Source organism: Exserohilum turcica, assembly GCF_000359705.1.
Source record: "Exserohilum turcica Et28A unplaced genomic scaffold SETTUscaffold_1, whole genome shotgun sequence".
In the NCBI taxonomy this organism is placed as follows: Eukaryota; Fungi; Ascomycota; class Dothideomycetes; order Pleosporales; family Pleosporaceae; genus Exserohilum; species Exserohilum turcicum.
In genome coordinates this window covers 561,530-580,960 of record NW_007359914.1, presented here as the reverse complement: position 1 = coordinate 580,960, position 19,431 = coordinate 561,530, and the positions used below count along the sequence as shown (strand labels likewise).

Below are 19,431 nucleotides of genomic sequence, written 5' to 3'. Positions count from 1 at the left end.
CACACTGGCTCACCGGATGATATTTTTAAGCTTGTTTTTTTTGAGTTTCGGGTAAAAAAAAATGGTAGTGGTGGTGGTGAAAGAGGCGTTATTTTTTTTTATTGAGCGCGTGACTGCTTTTCTGGGGGTGGGGGGAAGGTGGCGCCGGGTGTGGCTGGTTTAGATACCCGAGTGGCAGACCCTGAAAGGGGACGGAGGCGTAGCTACAACCTGGAGAAGCGATAACCAAAATGCGGGTGATTCCGGGTGTTGACTTGTTAGTGCGTGCTGTACACCAAGGTCTACGATGATGTTTCCAGCATCAGACTGGGGGATTGGGATGGATAGTTAATTCTTCATCTCTCTCTTCCTTTGTCCAAGGCCTCCAATACCCCTTTTCTTTCTTTCCTTCTTTCTTTCTTGCATATTGGCAATTTCCCTCTTCGCCCAGTAGTGGCTCAACAGAGCATTGTTTGACAAATCATCACGTGGGTAGTGCATCACGTGGTTAGACGTCTTTGGTGTACGCATAGAGTTCAAAATGACGCTTTTTTCGTTGTTGATCAATTAAGCTTCATCAATGCGCCGAGTCCCCGTTCTCGGCGATCCGACTAGAACTATTTCAAATAAACAATAAAAAAACACAGGGTTGCACAGTAGCCTCATTTCCTTGCTTTTTGGAAAAGAGAAGTAGTACAATGTAGACGACCTTGGTACTGGCCTTGGGGTCTGGCAGTCTCCCTTGGGCGTTTGGTACAGGCATTGTCCCATTTGATGGTCGGCAACCTTGGCAATGTACAGCTGCATGACTCGGCAAGAGGCGACGCTGTTGCAACTTTGTGTAAGTTGTTTTTGTAGTCAGGAGCAGTGTAGCGAAATTACAGACAGGTTACATTACCTTAGCCTGTTTAGACAGGCTTGGCCGCTCCTCTCCCGCCCATTTGATCCGGTGCCAAGAATTGAGGCGCACCAAAGCCGGCCATGCGAACAAAGAGGACAGGGCGAAATCTCCGATGCGGTAAGTGGTGAATTGCACTACCGAGCGAGCGTAATCGCAACGCGTCTCAGATGGGGACGTTTGAAACCTTCTGCCGACGTTTGCGGAGCCCGATTTTTCCTTGTTTTTTTCTATACGCGAAACATGTTCTGTATACACTAGGCAGATTCCGCTGGAGGGCATAAGACTTGGCCGACTGCCGGTGCTTGGGTTAGATGTGCCACGACGACAAGACGACTACAGATGAGATGCGGGAGGGCGACAATTAGACAAAACAGCGGGAGTGCGGAAAAGCCGGATTGACACCAAGATCCACTCGTTTGCGGCGCCGGTCCGGCCCATGCTGGGCAGGGGTGCCTGGGAAAGGGACCGGATTGAAAGACACAATTGAGTTTATGTATATGAGTATCTGTGTTTTTCCTACCGACAGCTCGGGTCTTATCAAAGTTAAAATGGAATAGTACGTTGGGGGAAGTGTGGCCGTGGTTGTTTCATCATACACAAGCGCAGTGCTGGTGCTTGATCGAGGCAAGCCTGGCGCTGCACGTGTGGGGAAGCCATGTCAGCAGCAGGCCCGGGTTCCTGAGACGGATTTGTGTAAAGAGGCAGCATAGGACGAACGAGGGCACGAGGCGTTGCGGGCAAGTAGCGTTGTAGCCAAGAAGGCGCAGGAAACGGAGAGATCCGGCGTGGACATGGGACCAATGGAAGCACGCGTTGCCGGCCAGACACAGGCACTGGCTGTGAATGTTACATGGCGGTTTGCGTTTGAGCGTCGGGTTGCAGCTCCTGTTCGTTGGTGCCCTTGGAGGCCGGCGTCCCGGATACGTCAGGCTACGGGCTTCGGTGCCAGCATCAAGCTCGCGGCGACCGTCACATGGGCTCGACAGCGGAAATCGACACCACAATGGTTTCCAGCAGCCCAACCGCTGAATCAGCGCGGGAGGGCGGCCGGGAGAGCAGAAAGGCAGATGGGTGTTTCAGCACCTCGGCGATGGCAGCGAGCCGTGTGTGCTATAGCCGCGGCGGGCGGGCGCATCAGCGGCCGTGTGCATGGATGGCATGTCGTGGGTTTGGAGGGCGGCGCAGCGAGTAGCTGCAATGGGCAAGGGGGGCGAGGCAAAGCGAGAGCGGGAGGGAGAGGGCGAGGGAGAGGGAGAGAGGCGCTGGGAGGGAGAGAGAGAGAGAGAGAGGGGAGATGCAAGCAGAGGCTGGGGGTTGTAGCGCTAGTGCGACCGGTCGGGTGTGGCGAGTGGGGACCCAATCGGGTTGGCGTAGCGCGCGCCGGGCACAAATGGTCGACGCGGACAATGCCAATTGCGCCCTCGACGTGCGAGCTGTCTTCGACTCACGAGGCTTGTCGCCCTAGCTGCATAACGTCTGCCATCCTGAAACGCTGTCTTTTTGCTACCGCGCCGCGGGGTCGTCTTAGTCTCGCGCGCCCGCAGCCTTCAAAACCACTGGCACCCGTCCGTCTTCTCGCCGCGGACCTCTGCCAGACTATGCATCACGCGCCCGCCGTCCTTCACCTCGACCTCGACCTCGACCTCGACCTCGACCTCGACCTCGACCTCGACCTCGACCGCGGCCGCGACTAAATGGCCAACAGCAAGTGAGTGCTCGCCCGCTGGACCCCGCAATGGCCGGCGACTGACGCTGCCCAGGTATGAATATGTGCGCCTGTTTGAGCAGTCGGATACTCTGCTCGCCAACACGTGGATTGTCGTCCGCATCGACGGCCGCGGCTTTTCCAAGTATGTGCTTTCTCCTTCGTTCCGCCTTTGCCGCCTCCTCCGCGCTGCCCGCGTGCCAGGGCGCTATTTCGGGCCCGGCACCATATGCAGGTACCCGTGGCACGGATAGAGAGCTGCTTGAGGCCATCCCTTTGACTACGACCACCACTACTACTACTACTCCTCCTCCTCCTACTATACACCACCAGGCACCTCGTTGCTAACCCCATGCCGCCAGGTTCACCACCAAATATAACTTCACCAAGCCCAACGACAAAAATGGCCTAGACGTTATGAATGCCGCCGCCAAGGCTGTCATGCAAGAACTACCGGACCTTGTCGTCGCCTTTGGTAACAGCGACGAGTATAGGCACGTTCTACTCCTCGATTGGCGGCTGCCATGTTTGAGTTAGATGACAGTCCCGTGGCGCAGTCTCTGTGCCACTTGCTGCCTCTCTTCTCGGACGCCCGTCCGCGTTTCACAAGTTCGCTAGCTGACGTGGGTCTTAGTTTCGTCTTCCACAAGGACTGCACCTTATTCGAGCGCCGCGCAAGGTATGGAACTACTCTTATCCACCTGGATACCCTGTGTTGCACCGCTCCGTCTACCTAGATGCTGACCCGCCCGCAGCAAGCTGACCTCAACAATCGTCTCCACTTTCACCTCTTATTATATCTTTTCGTGGTCTAGATATTTCCCGCACAAGCCACTCACGCCCCCTCTCCCTTCATTCGACGGACGGGCAGTATGCTATCCGAGCGACACCAATCTCCGTGACTACATGAGTTGGCGACAAGTTGACTGTAGGTACCCCGACCTTGCTACTGTTTCTCCACTGCGCGCACTTTGCTTTCCTGCAATCTCCCTCAGTCTGCTATCGATATCGCCAGTGGGGCTGATCGACGTCTAGGCCACATAAACAATCTATACAACACTACCTTCTGGACCTTGGTGCAACAAGGCGGCATGGGCACACGTGAGGCAGAAGAACGACTCAAAGGAACCGTGTCAGCAGACAAGAACGAGATTCTGTTCAAAGAATTCGGCATCAACTACAACAACGAGCCCGAGTGCTTCAGGAAGGGCACTGTGCTGTATCGAGATGTAGGTCATGGTCCTCCCGTCCTGTTCATGCATCGAATCCCGGCGCCTAACATGGATAGTTTTTCCCTCCCCCGCCAGCTGAAGAGTTGTTCAACCCTGTCTTTGCCGACTTCCCCACACCCCCGCTCCTTGCTCAACCGATACCGAAGCGCGTTTCTAAAGATAAGCTGTCTCAGTCTATCGAGAGAGTTATCCCGCTTCTGCCAGAGTCAGAAGAGTTGATAATATCGCCTGCCTCTTGCTCACGTCCGACGTTTTTCTCCTCAGCATCGACTCCTTCGCCGCCACCATCACCCACCATGTCAAGAGCAGCATTGCCCAACCCGCTTCGATCCAACCCTGTCATTCCTGAGAGCAGTGCCAATGCCTCAGACCCGTCTCTGCCACTCTCGCCACCCTCAACAGCCACCTGGGCCAAATCACACTTCTGCGGCAAGCAACAACTGCCTTCGTTGGCGCTTCTACCTCTTTCTCCACCAACCTTGAAACCAAGTACCAGGCCTCCAATGTCTTTGAATGCACCAAACCCAACAACACGCACAAACTTTTCACCAACAACACCGCAGAATGACTTCCCCGCCGATTACCCAATCGCAGGGTACCGCCACCATCCACTACCATCAAACAACCATGTGTTTTCGCACTCGGCCTCTGCGTCCCTTTCGACACCGCATGCACAACAAGACCAGTACCCTGGGCTGAAACGACGCTCGCCCAGCCAACCAACACTTCCCACCTTCAACTCTGGTAGCAGGGTCCAGACAGGACCACCATTTATCCCTCTCCGCATGTCGAGCATCCCCGCCAACAATAAACCGAGGAAGTTGTCACTCCCAGTTCACCAATCAACAGGCTCACTGAAAGCTACTAGAGGTACTGTCGACGAGAAAGAGGCACTACCCACGCCACCTCGACGAGTTAGTCCGCCAATGCAAAAGAACAAGGCTCTACCAAGTCCGCCAATGAGTGCAGAAGAAGAGACGCGAACAAGAGAGAAGGTCATAGCCAACAGCCCGCGGGAAGAATCGGCCAGAAACAATATCTGTAATGCTGACGAGCCAGTGGTACGAAGAGCCAGTGACTCTGAGAACCGGGGCGGCCAAGTCTGGACCGATGAGAGCGCTGCGCATCCAGGCATCGCGGAACTGCATGCCATTTCCACACCAACATGGGCGCCAACTTTGGCACAGTCACCACTCACATCCTCGTCATTGCACTCGGTGCACCCCACGCCAGATCTGCACACGCTCATCTCGTCGACGATCCCAGCGCCAAAATCTCAACCCTACCCTACGACACAGCCGTTTCCTAGCACAAGCTTCTCAACCCGGAGCAACCTGCCTCCGCCCAACCTCAAGCTCAAAGACTCGACGCGGGCGAAGCAGCCCAACGAGTCGCAAAAGCGCAGGCAACCCGAGGCGCAGAGGCGGGAAGCGAAGAACCAGACTAGCGATGAAGGGCGCCCGGTAGCCATGAGCCGCACACAAAAGGAAAAGGACCGGAAGAAAAGGAGCAAAGCAACCGTGCTGATGGAGCACGTGGACATTATCAAGGATGAGTTCTGGGTGAGGAGGCCATGGATTCTCAGTGGCAAGACGGCATGAAGTGATGACCAAGTTTTGGGATGTAGCGATTGATTTGGTGGATTATGACTGTTTGTTTCCCCTCACTTTCTCTATTCCCATTTTCTACTTTATTCCCCAGTCTGCATGTTTTTTTGTGGTTCAACATGATGGAAAAAAGATGGATTTACCGCTGAAAGTATCTCACGGGCATCTGGGGCAACAACAACAAGGCGGACAAGAAGAAGAAGAAGAAGACGACGACGAAGAAGAATCTATTCCCTGCCTGTTTGAGCACCTTGTAAGATATTCTGTATCGGACGCATCATCATCTTTGTTATCAAACAGCGTCTTTTATTTATATTTTTTCCATTCCACGTCAAGACAAAAACTCCCTAGACGGTAAATAATAATCAGTCTTGAGAAAAAAAAATCTTCTTCTTCTTGGGTATCGAATACGGCAATGGTCTCAGCCGGCACCTGATACAAGATCCCCCCCCTTGTCCCTTGCGTTTTCCAAAAACCCGAAACCGGGGGACCCCCCATCCATCCATCCACAGACACACACACATACAAACACGTCGGTCTTGGCCAAATCCTCTGACGTTCCTAACTCTCTATCTCTTTCTCCCCCCCCCCCCCACCCACACACACGGATGGCATATGCCAGTTCCGATGTCGCGCAAAATTCCTGACGTGGTTAGAGACACACGACGCTCTTTTGATCGGTCCGCGCGCCCGCCTTGAGTCAGTTTCATCATGCCCATGTCCTTTGGCCAAACCCCGCATTGTGGTCTGATATTTCATTCTCGCTCAAGGGTCTTGCGGCGTGGCCAAGGATGGTGACGTACCGCCCTGAGTCGCGAGGTAATACAGGTGGGCGAGGCCTTTGGAATGTCGTTCCGTCCGGACGTGTGACACGACTCGCCAGAGCATGCACGTAGGATGCATCTTGTTCTGCTTCTGTCTCTGGCTTTTGGGCTTGATTTGTGCTACATCTACTGCTCTTTGGCTGCATGGTTGCTCTTCTTCTCTTTCTTCTTGACTGCGTCCTTTAGTTTCTTTGCCTTGGTCGCATCGCTTCTTTCGGCTGCATTCTTTTCCATCTTCTTCTGGATACGGCGGAGGACGTACTGCTCCAGCGTCTGGCCCTTTGCTGCCGCGCGTGCCTCGTATTCGGCCTTTTCCGTTGGTTTCAGCTTCGCCAACTTCTTCGCGATAGCATCTTGCCCATTGTCACTGGCTTTTAACTTGAGACAGTTTCGCGACTCATCTTTTGACTTTTTGCTCTTCTTCTTATCATCTGCTTCCGTTTCTTCCCGCTTGCGCTTGCTCTTCTTGTCCAAGGTCTTCGTGGGCGCCTCGGTATCAGAGGCAGAGGTCGGAGGCGTGTTGGTGCCAGACGAGGGGTTCGATGCATCCGTGGTGGTCGCTGAGGTGTCTCCGATAGTGCCCTCTATTTGCTCACCCTTTACGAAGAAGCCGTATAAACCGCCGCGGTTGATGCCCTTGGTACGAATCTGGTCGAGTGTGCTCTGCGCAGAAAATCAGCCCAAGGGTCTCGTGTGTAGGTCGCCGAGATGGGCGGCTGTCAGGCGCATACATCTTGACCCGTGCCGATAGCTTGCAGGCTCTGATCAAAAGCCCGCATCCACCACTGGTCGTCTGTTGTATGCGCAGCTTTCTTTTTGCCGAGCCCCAGCTGGTCGTTCTTGTGCGCGATAAGAAGCGGCTTCTTAATACCCCGGCCGCTCGTGTCGAGCGAGTGGCCGGAGCCCTGCCAGCCCTGCTTGCGCAGGTATGCCTCGGCGTTCATTGCTGGTGAAGGTGAAAAGGAATACGGAAGTTCGCGCCAGGAAATTTTGGTGGGGAAGTTCTCGGCGCTAGCGCGCTTTGCGGACCCCCGAACTGCTCCCTGCAGTGCCCAGACATCATCGCATCTACTCTGCACCTTAGCTGTCTTTGCGCAAAATCTTATTTCAACTCTTGATATTGCCTTGGGGATGCAACAATCGTCCCCATAGTAATACAGCACGTATAACAAGACTTGATGCCTCAACATGCCTGAACCCGTGATGCTATGCTTCATACCCCCCAGCCATCATGGATCCATCCTACATCATTCTATTCGACGCAGCCCTATGGATAGCACATACCCAGACAGCCACGTGAACTCGAGTCAGCTTTGAAATGTCTTGAGTCTCGCCTATCAATTACTACCAACCTCTAAGATCTCTTGGCCAATCATCGAGTTGACCCCTGCTCGAGCGGGCTTAGCATAATCGCATTACAGTATGCATGCTTTTAGGCATGACGGGTACAATTTGATAATCGTGAACTGGGGCTCATATTCGCCTTGGATGGTCGTAAGAGGACGCATCGGGGTATAGTCTGGGATGATATATGCCCACGGACCATTTCTCAAAAGGGCAATTGTCCTTCAGTCTGATTACCATGCTTTCCAGTAATCACGTGGTATGTGCTCTGAATCAGAGCCAGCTTCTCAACACATCAATCGTACCCAAGTGTAGAAGTCCCTTATGGATTGAATCGGTTCTGGTCGTCTCTGGGAGAATCCTCAGAGTAGAGCTGGAGGTTGTCGGTCACGCATACAAGTTTTCGGGGAGAGGCGTTATTGCAAACATGATCGCCTTGGGCCATGTTTGCCATAAGGATGTTCGATAATGCTCGAGTGTCAATACGTGCTCTTGATAGTCACACAAGAAAGGCGAAAGAGTGCCCGCTGCCAACTTCCTTGCTCTTTTCTCACCGACATGTGTCAAGCCAACGTGGTTCCTTCCTTCACTGTAGCCCAAGTGGGTCTGCAAATCTTTTGTTTTGATCAGCTTTCCTTCCTACAACTCACTTTAGTTCACCTTCGTTACCCCAACCAACATTCGCTTTTGCGGTAATATCAACTTCCGCCATACCGTTAGCATGAAGCATACACATGTGCTGTGGCTGGTCGCCACTGCGGTGGAGGCCGCTGTCCTTCAAAGCCGATACATACCCAACTACCCTGGTATTCAATTTGGCCCAGACAGAAAGCTTTCGATTGCAGTCTTCAGTGACCTTCATTTTGGCGAACGTAAGTCGTTGTTGCTACTCGACCGTGCGACTAGCAGCCACTCATGATTCTACAGCTGAGTCTCAAAGAAACCGTCCAAACGCGGACCTCAAGACTGTCGGCGTGATGAACTCGATACTGGATAATGAACAACCCGACTTTGTAGTCCTCAATGGCGACCTCATTTCTTGCGAATGGGTTGCCCCTGATGATGCCAACAAGTTCATCGATCAGATTGTTGCACCTCTAACTAGTCGCAATCTACCATTTGGCGCGACATTCGGCAATCATGATGCATCAAGAACCTGTAGCACTGTCTCCATGTCGGAGCACATGTGGTGGGATATCAAAGGAAAGAACGGCAAGAAACTATCATTCACAACACAGTCTGTGGTCGGCGAGGTTGACAAAGTAGGCTGGGGCAACTACTTCGTGCCTGTCTACAGTTCTACAAACAGCAATGATCTCAAGATGCTACTGTGGTTCTTCGACAGTAAAGGCGGCCGCAAGTACCAGCCGACTGGCGACGATGTCGGGGTACCATCCTGGGTTGACAGCAAAGTATGTTATGGATACGATTGCCATGATTGTACTGACTTTTTAGGTTGTCGAGTGGTTTCGCAATACCAACAACGCCTTCCGCGAGCAATATGGCCGTGCGATTCCAAGCATGGCTTTCGTCCATATCCCAATATATGCGACTAGGACATTCCAGGAGAACAGCTATACACGCACTACCAATCCAGGTATCAATGAAGAGAGAATAGGGCACCAGCGGGAGGCTTGCGGTGATGCCGGTAGTGACTGTGCATACACTGAGGCAGACACGCCTTTCATGCAGGCGCTTGTCGAGACTGAGGGACTCATGGGAGTCTTTTCGGGCCATGACCACGGCGTTGACTGGTGTATGAAGTGGGCCGAAGATCTTCCTGGTACCTTACCTAGCAACGGAAAAGGGCTCAATATATGCTTCAATCGGCACTCGGGATACGGCGGATACACTGACTGGACACGTGGAGCGCGACAGATTGTCGTGGGAGAGGATCTGTTGGACGAGCACGTGGTTGACACCTGGATTCGCCTGGAAGATGGTAGCATCTCGGGACAGGTGTCTCTCAACGCGACTTTCGGCACCGATCAATACCCGGATGTGGCCAGGCCAAAGAGCTCGGCTCTACAATATAGGTCCAATTCGGCCGCAGCGTCAAGCGATGCATAAAGCTTTCGGAAAATCAACTCCCAGGGCTAAGTGTGCACTAGCATGCGGTCTAGATTTAATTGCGGCTACTTGTGAATCTTATGGAACCGCGTGTTTTACCCAGTAATAGCCTAGGAAGGAAAGGCTCGAGACCAGAGTCTCTCAGATTCCATACTCATGGATTCAGATGACATGTATCTTACCTGCTATATATATACGCGCGGGAGCCATACCTAGGCCGTTTTTCCTAGTCTAATTCCAGTAAAGTTGCGTGCATCCTGGTCGGTTGAGTGTGCTTGAGTGTGCTGTCCGCGGACAACTCAGAGGTGTGGTGTTGGCATGGTCCGGTCGAAAAAGCGAGGTCGTAAGACACTCTGGCATTGCCCGGAGATTGCTGCTTCTATTTAGAATGGCAGCATTGGCGGTTGCATTGATGGCGGGTTGGTTCGGCAGCTAAGCTGTGCTGGAGGCTGCGGGCCATCCTTGTTGGTTGGGGACGCACTGGCACCAAGGCAAAATGGCACCATGACATCATACCCCTGAGTCCGTGCTATGCTTCTAGGCCCCGACCGCATCCGCAGTCTCTGTGACGGACCAGATGCTTGTCCGAGACTTTTCCACTTCGATAAGCATGGCGAGGAACCGCTGGTCTTTTCTTTCTGCGGTTGCTGTGCTGCGTGCTGCATCCTGAGTCGCGAGCCTGCTGCTTTGACTCTAGTGTGTATATCTACTTAGCTGAATGACACGCAGCGTCTTTGACGATATAGTCACTCAACACCCACCATGTCTTTTCTCGAGCGCCAAACAACGCGAATCACTGGCACCGAGCATGGTGACCGACGCAACAGCTTTCTGCATTCCTCGTCAGCAGGCAAAGTCCCCAATGCGAAAAAGCCTCGCTCTCGACCACCGGCGTCACTGCGCGACCACCTCCCCTACCCAAACTCTACATTATGCCCCCCATCCGGACCGTATTCCGTTGGCAGCATGGAGATTGAAGTTCCCGTCGAAACCCCTCGGCCCATATCCAACATTAAGCGAAATGGCAGGCATCTTTTGCAACTAGAAACCGTTCTATTCACACTCTACTACCCAGCTGCATTTGGAATTGGAAGCGGACCTGCGCCAGGAGGAGAGAAGAAGTGGAGTAGAGAGACTTGGCTTCCAAGACCACGAATGGAGACGGCCAAGGGATATGCACGGTTTGCAGGGATACCCGACTCGATTGGTATTGGGTTGTTTGCTGCCACCACTATGCTCACAAAGCTGCGTGCATACCGGAATAGCCCGCCAGCCACACACTGGCCTCCTGAAGGAAATATGAAGAAGAACGGATACAAAATCAAGAATCAACAAGGCAGCCCGCCCGAGGGTATGAGTGGGGAACCAACATTTCCCCTGCTCATGTTTAGTCATGGCTTGGGTGGTTCGAGAACTGCTTATAGCAGCCTATGCTCTGAATTTGCCAGCTACGGCTTTGTTGTATGTGCTGTAGAACACAGAGACGGTAGTGGGCCTCGTACCTTTGTAAACCACAGGAAGCAAGGGCAGCAAAGAAAAAATAAGCATGGTCAGGGCAGAGATGACCAAAACGAGCAAAACGAGAAAGACTTTGACAAGTTCCGACATCTGGATCATACCGAAGCAGAGATTGCGCAAGGCTATCACCATGTGGTTTGTACTCTTTTCTCTACACCTGTACTCGGACAGAGACTGACGACTACAGGACTACATCTTCCCGAAAAACAACCCCAAGGATACCGCACCAAACAACGAACACGGCGTTGACAGTGAGCTACGTAGTGCTCAGATTGAAATGCGTCTTTGTGAACTGGAAGAAGCATACCGCGTGCTGAAGATGATTTGCGCGGGCGACGGCGAACAGATGGCCCAGCAGAACCTGAGGGGTGAAGGCTATGTGGGCGGTTCGTCCAGAGGTCTGAATGGCGTCGATTGGTCTCAATGGAAACACCGTTTCTCTGTGGACAAGATGACCATGGCTGGGCACAGTTTTGGAGCAGCGACTGTGGTCGAAGTACTCAGGCATACCAATCGATTCACAAATGTCCAGGCCGGAATCATTTACGACATATGGGGGTAGGTCTGCCTCTTCTCAGCCCCCATGCTGGTGCTAATGCAATCATAGTGCGCCTATAAAGCCGCCGTCTGATGATCCTCAACATCGGATCCACCTTCCCCTGCTTGGTATCGCAAGTGAAGCTTTCTTTTACTGGGAAAAGAACTGGGACGCTTCAATGTCCCTGATGAAGGAAGCCAGTGAGCATGGTGCACCTGCATATCTACTGACCGTCCGAGGCTCGGTTCATATCAACCAAAGCGACTTTTCGATCTTGTATGAGCACATCACATCCTTTTTCATGAAGGCGACGGTCAATCCCGAGAGAGCCATTGACCTGAATATCGGGACAAGTCTCGAATTCCTACGCCTCGTGACGCCCGACCATGGCGGGGGGAAATCAATCATCAGCCGCTGCATAACTGACGAGCACATCCTGCAAACACGGTTAATGGAAGAAACGCCCAACGAACATCGACCCAGTGATGAATGGATCGCTGCCCGTCTCCGTGTAGACAAACCGTTCCGAAGACGCATGACGGCTGGGCTGCAACGAAAGTTCAAGCGGCACTTCCGGGACAGCACTGGGACCGAGTACACAACGTCGGACGAAATGTGGTGTTTCTTCAAGCCTTCCGACGAAGAGTTGCAGGAGTGGATTGAAAGGGAAGAGAGAGGGCAAAAGCGGATTGATGGAGAGCATGCCACTGTGCCCGAGGGGAAATGGCAAGAAAGTGCCGATGCAGGCGGGTCGCTGAGTGATGCTGAGAAGGACGACGAGACGTTACAAAGTGCAGACGACGGCGGGTCCAAAAATACCACGGCCTCACAAAGACGAGGCGAGAAATGTGCGCAGCCGTGTGTGCGCGATTGATATGGCGATGGAAAGCAGATGGCAGCCACCGCGGGGCCGGCAGAGGGCTCGCCTAGCAGCCCATGTCGTCGTCGCTGACTTGAGGGCTTCCCCTGCAGAATCGCCTATAGCAGCTACTAGTCGAGCATGGCTGCGCCAAGAGCCCGCCGTATTCCGTGTATCGGTGTTTATGTGCATCGGCATGCTGCTTACACGGGCGAGGGGCAAAGGGGCCTTGAGCCACATGCATCGTCAGACGTGCCATATGATTGGCGGCGGCAGCTACAAGGACAGGCGGCTTACCCGTTGACAGCATGGCTGGAGGCAGTGATCGGCACGACAAAGTTCCCACGTCTCAGACGGGACTGGGCTGGAGGAAGCGATGCGGGTGGGCGGCGCGACGGCCCCTGCACACTCCGCTTTGGGGAATTTTGGCTTGCCGTGCTAAGGGGCGGGACGAGTGCTTAGAAAAGCGGAACCTATAGATAGCCGCGTAGGTGTACAGACAGGTAGTGGTCGTGGCAGCTGTGCCTGTGTAGTGTACGTACATGCATGCACCGTGGCGAGGCGAAGCGGGCGGGCGAGCTCGCTTGCCGTGCACGTGGACCGGCCGGGGCTAAGCAATTCATGCCTCTCTCTAGCGGCGGAGCTTGTGCCCTGGCAATCACGCTTGACATTCGCGTTCACCACCCAAACACGCCCATGGACCAGGATGTGCAGAGGCCCAGCCTACCTCTATGCCTAGTAGGCAATCTCGGGCCCAGGCCATCGCCGTCAGCAGTGGCTACGCGTACCTCGACTGCTCTGCCCTCCTAGCCCGATGAAGCAACGCGACGGCACCCGCGGCGCAGCGAACACGGCCTCTGCTCGTGTATGCAATCGGCGTCTGCATCTGCCATGCTCGACCCTCCAGCCCCCAGCTTGGTAAGCGCACGCAGAGCACACGCATCAGGGCAGTTGTGGCAGCAAACCCCGGATCGGTAGCGAACCCTATGTGCTGAGCCGGCGGCACTCGGGACGTCTTTTGCTTTTGAGCGCTGGCTGGTGGGCTTGCGTCACGCAGGAGCCCTGGACGCCGCAACCAGGCCTGCCAGGCGCTTCTCTGCATACTTATTCACCACCTTTATCTCCTGCTGCCGCTCACCTGCGCACGCCCGAGTTGCGATTACTCTGCCCCAGCGTGCCCACGTACTCGCACACTGCTTGTCGTCGCTTGTTGCGTGGCGGGCGAGGGGCTTCGGGCCTTGATCACTATACAACACCATCACCACCACCCGGATCCGCTTCCTCGCCAGTTTCCCGCCGCTGCCATTGGCCCGAGCGACTGCATTGCCGAAGCCTGTTTACACTGCCGTTCCACGGCCGCAAAGAGGGGGAGCAGAAAGTCGCCATGAGCTCCGAGTCGGACGAGCATGCCCAGCAGCTGCGCAAACGCTCGCGCAGAAGCAATAGCGGTGAAGACGCCGCTGGAGGGAAGAAGGCCAGGGGCCGCCCACGGGTGGATACCCAGGATGCCACAGCCGCAGACGTGAGTGGTCGCTTTTTCCTTGTCTCCAACCCGGTCCGACGTGAAGTTTGTCATGTTTGTTAGATGGCGACTGGTTTAAGGGGTGCGTTGGGGTGGTCAGAGCCTAGGCGTCTTGACCTCCTGGTCTCCTGGTCAGCTGGCATCGACTTGGCTTCTTGCAAGTCCAAGCCAGCCCCCCCGCTTGCTTTTCCTCCTTCAAGACATCCATGGCTCTCGATCCGAAACCGCCTAGTTGGAAGCCATTGGTTAATTCTGGCAATCGAATCGACACCTCAGTCCCTACTGACACGGTGCTAGCGACGAAGGACGCAGATTCGACTCGCCCAGCGAGCGTACCGCCAGCGCAAGGAGACGACCATCGCATCTCTGAAAACGCAAAGCGCACAGCTCCATTCCATCATTGAGCAAATGAACAAAAAGTTCCACCACTTGGCTGAATCGACGCTGAAATCCGGCTTGTTGCAGCTGAATCCCGCTCTAGCCGAAGAGTTTAAAGCTGTCCAGGAGAACTTTTCGAGTCTTGCCAAGTCCGCTAGTGAAGCGCAGTATGATTTAGACGAGGAGAGTGAACATGGGGTAGAAAGAACAGAGCGCCAGAAGCCATGTGAGCCTGAACTCGATCCCCAACACATTGGTTGGGGATACAGTCTTGTGCCACCGGTGCCGAGCAAGGTATGTAGGCCTCGCTACCACTACAAAGAATTCTAGATCTGTCTTGATCATGAACCTCGAGCCCGTCGTCTGTGACTCAGCTCATCCTGTTGTCTAGGATCATGCGCCACCAAATACCCATTTCTCACACGCCACTTCCGCTGGCTGCCAGCCGGTCCCCACCACTACTGCCGACGTCATCAGTAGCCATCAGTTTACATTCGGAGAGATAGTGGGCCAGACTCCTTATGGCCCAGAGCCTTTGTCTGATGCATCGTCGTCTTTTTCATCATCATCACACCAAGAATTGCCGTTTGGTCTAGTTCCTCTTCCACGCCAAATACAAACAGCGTACGGAACATTAACCCCGCATGTGTACACAGCCAGCATACCAACGCCCGATGAAACTGCACCTGCAAACGAATTGCCAACGCCGCTTCTGCCGGTTCCAAGTCTACCCAACAAGAGCCTTGACCCCATAAAGACATATGGTTTTGAGGAGACGACCTTCGCTAGGAGGCTAGCAAGAACAACGGCTGAGGTAGCATTGCACCTCCTCACTTCTTTCAATATCTCACCTGTGGTATGTATTCACGCCATGTTGTTGTCATGGCAAACCTTATCTACTCGTGCACCAGAATTTCGGGGTTTTTTTTTGGTTCCTTTCTCGTCAAACTGACCATCAAACGATAGAGGATCGATTTTATATTCAGGCTTTTCCTTGCGTATCACACGGTCGACCAATTGCGGGAGCGTTTCCAGAACGTCATTTCGCGGAATATTGATGAGGACCTGGATTGGTGGGACTCACCTTTCATCCACCTGGGTGGTACGGGGACCCACTACCCACGGAGAGATGCGGCGGGCAACGTCTTACAGATAAAGAATGGATGGACCATAGAGCAATTAGGGTTGGCAAACAAGAGGGTGCATAAAGTACAAAGCACAGAAGACGGGAGGGGGCACCTGACCGGAGTGGACCTGCATGGTTTCGAGGGCGAGTGGTTCGACAGCCATGACGTACAGGGCTATCTGGAGGAACGGTATGCGTGCAGACTCAACCCCAGGAGTACGTTTGCGGAATGCTTAATCGATATCGAAGAAGATGAGCCCACAGGCTCGCATACCAGTACATCACGGCAGCCATCAGAAAGCGACACGAAGCTGTCCAGTACCAGCCATAGTTATACAAACCCGGCCACAAGCTGCGCTTCGACGCATGCATCCGAAAGCCTCTACAACGGGAACGCAAACAATGCGCTCGACCTAGACATGGGCCTTGATCATGACTCAGTGCCCAAGTATCCTGGCGGGTTTCCCAAGCTTGTCGATCACGACATTTCGTTTGACCAGACATTGGGATTGGATCTGGCGCCCAGTTTCGACTATGGTTTTGCAAGCAACAACGGCTTCACCACGGATGCAGGAATGGGCATCATGGGAGAGAATTTGGAGGGCCTGCAGGGGGCAAAGCAGGCGAGAAAAAGGAGTGCCTGGTTGGATGTTACGCGCCTGATTTATGGTGAGTGAATGGCATGCGGGCATGGGCAAAAAGGCCTTGTCTAACGCGAGCGACAGAAATCATCCGGGGAGGAGTTTGCCTTGGGCGCGCGCCAGGATTCAGGCGCGAAGACATTGACCGAGCGGTAAAGGCCGCTTTGATACAGTAGGCTGATGATCAGTACCGCTCCAGGACACGGGGCGCGCACACGAAACAATTGCGCTTGCACTTGCTTCTTGGGCTCTCTGGTTAGTTGCAAGCGTGCACGGAGGCATTTGGGCGGCGTGACGGCGTGACGGCACAGGTGTTGGCAGTGCAATTGATGGGATTTTTTGTCTGAACGGATGCACCGAGATGAATATGAAGCTTGTTGAAAGGCGAGGGCAAAAGTGAAGTGGCGTTGCGGGTGGCGGCAAGCGTGCATGTACAATGTACATAGGCAGCGGCAGCGGCAGCGGCAGAGGCAGAGGCAGACAGGCGCTGGATGCTGCCAGACCCGTGGTCACGTGCGGCGCTAGAATAGCTTGGAGCGCTAAGGAATCGCGCCCTCAGCGATTGCCGGGGCGCCGCTCACTATCACTCATACACCCCACGACCACGAAAGCTGAAGGCACCCGATCACGTCGTAACAAAGGCTTCCGTCTGGGCGAGCGACATCCCGTAGATCTTCCTTGACCGCGCACAAGCTTCGTCGAGCGTGCGCTCCCATCTGCAGCCTCAAGCGCTGACGTCGTCGTCGTCGCCTGTCTGGCCGGCCTGCCTGCCTGCCTTATTCCCCAAGCCCTTGGGCGCGAGCGTCCATCGCGAGCCCTTGTCCAGCGCCGACAGAGCGCCCGTCACGCCGCATCCTACTAGATAGCTGAGCCCCCAACACCAAGCAGTCGCCACCATGTCGAACTCGGTCGTGGTCAGTATTCCCCGGGGCGCGCACGCGTGCGCGCGAGCCGACGGAGCAAGGGTAGAGGCAGGCTTGCTAACAGCGACCACCAGGGCGGCGTGTACCAGCAGATCATGGAGAAGGTGATCCAGGCGTCGCAGAACGACTTTGAGGAGTCGGGCGTCGACCAGAGCACGCTCGAAGAGATGAAGCAGGTATGTTGCAACCTGGCCACGGTCGCCGCCGTCGCGCCTAGCCTTCCTTTACGTCGCAGCTCGACACACCTGCCCCGACGTCACGGCGGCCCTGCGCGGCCCTGCGCTGCCCTCGCCCGTTTTTCCTGGCAACCTGGTCGGATTCTGCATGGCATCGATGGCGCTCGCGGCGACGACTGTGCGATGGCCGCCGGGCTTGGGGGGGGGCGATGGGGCGGCTGAAAGCGGGGCTGGGTTGCCGGGTTGGTCTTGCAGCTTTTCGGGGGCGCCTCAGTATTTGGGTCGCCTTCTTATAGCCCCTGCACAGCTCCCCCACCCGCCAAGCCCCGTGCATCCTTGCCCGACCCGGCATAGCGCCTCATGTGACGCCCTCAGCGTCCGCACCGCCATGCTTGCTTTCACCTCGACGCCCCAGCTAACCCCGCACAGGGCTGGCAAGAGAGGCTGTCTGCCCTCAAGATTGCCCATCTGCCATGGGACCCCGCCCCCGAGCCCGTCCGCCAGCCCCCCACGGTGCCCTCTAATGTCAAGGTCGACAATGACATGGCTCCCGCCCCCGCCCCCCAGGACGCACTCAACTTTCCCAACGCGCCCGCCAAAACCGAGGGGCCCTACCAGCAGCCCATTGCAAACTATCCCCAGGCCCAGCCTGCGAGCAACGGCTACAGCGGCGGCTACGACCAGAACTCCCACCTGGCACAGCAGCGCGCCGCAGCTCTGGTCCAGCAGCGTGTGCAGCAGCAAGGCAACGTGCATCAGCAGAACTTTCCCAACCTTGCCCAGCAAGGCCACTTGCCCCAGATGCCCATGCAAGGGCAGCAGCAGCGTATGATGCCCCCACAGCAACAGCAGCAACAGCAGCAACAGCAGCAACAGCAGCAACAGCAGCAGCAGCAGCAACATCAACGCCCGCCCCAACAACCACAACAGCAGCAGCAGCAGCAGCAACAACGCCCTCCTCACCAGAATCAGATGTACACGTCACAGACGGATGGTCCGGATGACGCCTTGGCGGACTGGGAAGCGTTCAAGGCTGCACGTGCTGCCACGGCTGTGGAACGCATGGCAGCCGATGACTTTATGCGTGCCCGTGTAGATGCCATGGCCATGCGCCAGGATAGCGGTCTCATGGTGCCTCTCGACTCGATGCCCAAAGGCAAGAAGCGAAAGGCTGCGGTTCGTGTTCTCCAAGCAGAGGACGCTGCTGCTTCAACCCACGTGCCAGCACCTGCTCGCTTTGATGGCGATGACGAAGCCAAGCCAGAAGAGGACCCCGACGATGCTATCAACTCGGATCTTGATGATTCAGAGGATGATCTAAACGACGGTGACAACAGCGACGACGACATGGTTGATTACATGCTGTGTACCTATGACAAGGTCCAGCGTGTCAAGAACAAGTGGAAGTGCACGCTCAAGGACGGCATCCTAACCACGAACAAGAAAGAGTAAGTCTAACACTGCATAACGATCGGCTGTTCGCGTGCTCACAACATCCAGGTACCTCTTTCACAAGGCAAATGGTGAATTCGAATGGTAAATCATTCGGCAAACCATACTAATGCCCGTGGTAGCTGAACTCGAGTTCTAAGTCGTTCCCGTCCAGCGCACAAACGACACACAAGACGATCGAAGACGCGAGCCCAGCATTCACACATGTACACATACGACTGTACACTAACAAGATATGCATCTCACAAATCTTCCTACTTTCCTTTTGCAATCATCATTGCGTCTGAGATGAATCATCGATAGCCAAAGGCACACCTAGATTGGATACCATGACCGCCTGGCGACTTACTACCTACACACACGTAAACACCCGAAAGAAATTCCCACAGAAAGAAAGAAAGAAAGAAACAACACAAAACACGTCCAACGTACGCAGCAGCATGATGAAAGAGAGAGGGTGAGAAAAGCTGGGGCTATTGCGTTGACGAAAAGGGCACCGAAAAAAGACTTTGATTGGTTCGCGGACAAGATACCAAGTTGACATTTTTGATTGCAAAAGCGGTGACGGGAAGAGAAGAAGAAGAAAAAGTGCAGCTGGCTCTTGCAGTGGTGCAGCACAGGCGTCATCGGCTTTGA

At 54.6% G+C, this 19,431-nt stretch overlaps 8 protein-coding genes across 8 annotated transcripts; 5 read left to right on the top strand and 3 right to left on the bottom strand.

Annotated features, from left to right (window-relative positions):
* Positions 1 to 2,456: 2,456 nt before the first annotated feature.
* Positions 2,457 to 5,418, top strand: SETTUDRAFT_132866 (uncharacterized protein; the record flags this gene model as incomplete). The annotated part of the gene is made up of 7 exons (XM_008022413.1): positions 2,457 to 2,588; positions 2,641 to 2,730; positions 2,948 to 3,079; positions 3,220 to 3,264; positions 3,341 to 3,513; positions 3,621 to 3,814; positions 3,874 to 5,418. Exons 1-7 carry the CDS (start codon positions 2,575 to 2,577, stop codon positions 5,416 to 5,418), a joined length of 2,193 nt encoding a protein of 730 aa, XP_008020604.1. The 5' UTR covers positions 2,457 to 2,574.
* A 600-nt stretch (positions 5,419 to 6,018) lies between these two features.
* SETTUDRAFT_113031 (uncharacterized protein) lies at positions 6,019 to 7,192 on the bottom strand (the record flags this gene model as incomplete). The annotated part of the gene is made up of 2 exons (XM_008022412.1): positions 6,019 to 6,911; positions 6,980 to 7,192. The coding sequence occupies 2 exons, from the start codon at positions 7,190 to 7,192 to the stop codon at positions 6,375 to 6,377; spliced, it is 750 nt and encodes a 249-aa protein (XP_008020603.1). The 3' UTR covers positions 6,019 to 6,374.
* Positions 7,193 to 8,313: 1,121 nt separating this feature from the next.
* Positions 8,314 to 9,662, top strand: SETTUDRAFT_85953 (uncharacterized protein; the record flags this gene model as incomplete). Its single annotated transcript, XM_008022246.1, has 3 exons — positions 8,314 to 8,464; positions 8,520 to 9,004; positions 9,048 to 9,662. 3 exons carry the CDS (start codon positions 8,314 to 8,316, stop codon positions 9,660 to 9,662), a joined length of 1,251 nt encoding a protein of 416 aa, XP_008020437.1.
* A 762-nt stretch (positions 9,663 to 10,424) lies between these two features.
* Positions 10,425 to 12,592, top strand: SETTUDRAFT_177921 (uncharacterized protein; the record flags this gene model as incomplete). The annotated part of the gene is made up of 3 exons (XM_008022411.1): positions 10,425 to 11,315; positions 11,368 to 11,738; positions 11,788 to 12,592. The coding sequence occupies 3 exons, from the start codon at positions 10,425 to 10,427 to the stop codon at positions 12,590 to 12,592; spliced, it is 2,067 nt and encodes a 688-aa protein (XP_008020602.1).
* Positions 12,593 to 12,926: 334 nt separating this feature from the next.
* Positions 12,927 to 13,121, bottom strand: SETTUDRAFT_152460 (uncharacterized protein; the record flags this gene model as incomplete). The annotated part of the gene is made up of 1 exon (XM_008022410.1): positions 12,927 to 13,121. One exon carries the CDS (start codon positions 13,119 to 13,121, stop codon positions 12,927 to 12,929), a length of 195 nt encoding a protein of 64 aa, XP_008020601.1.
* Positions 13,122 to 13,836: 715 nt separating this feature from the next.
* SETTUDRAFT_113025 (uncharacterized protein) lies at positions 13,837 to 16,631 on the top strand. Its single transcript, XM_008022409.1, has 6 exons — positions 13,837 to 14,099; positions 14,397 to 14,771; positions 14,800 to 14,838; positions 14,869 to 15,330; positions 15,444 to 16,272; positions 16,329 to 16,631. Exons 1-6 carry the CDS (start codon positions 13,962 to 13,964, stop codon positions 16,418 to 16,420), a joined length of 1,935 nt encoding a protein of 644 aa, XP_008020600.1. The 5' UTR covers positions 13,837 to 13,961; the 3' UTR covers positions 16,421 to 16,631.
* Positions 16,632 to 16,968: 337 nt separating this feature from the next.
* SETTUDRAFT_152458 (uncharacterized protein) lies at positions 16,969 to 17,142 on the bottom strand (the record flags this gene model as incomplete). The annotated part of the gene is made up of 1 exon (XM_008022408.1): positions 16,969 to 17,142. The coding sequence occupies one exon, from the start codon at positions 17,140 to 17,142 to the stop codon at positions 16,969 to 16,971; it is 174 nt and encodes a 57-aa protein (XP_008020599.1).
* Positions 17,141 to 18,883, top strand: SETTUDRAFT_152457 (uncharacterized protein; the record flags this gene model as incomplete). The annotated part of the gene is made up of 4 exons (XM_008022407.1): positions 17,141 to 17,158; positions 17,242 to 17,343; positions 17,773 to 18,791; positions 18,844 to 18,883. 4 exons carry the CDS (start codon positions 17,141 to 17,143, stop codon positions 18,881 to 18,883), a joined length of 1,179 nt encoding a protein of 392 aa, XP_008020598.1.
* Between the last annotated feature and the right edge of the window lie 548 nt (positions 18,884 to 19,431).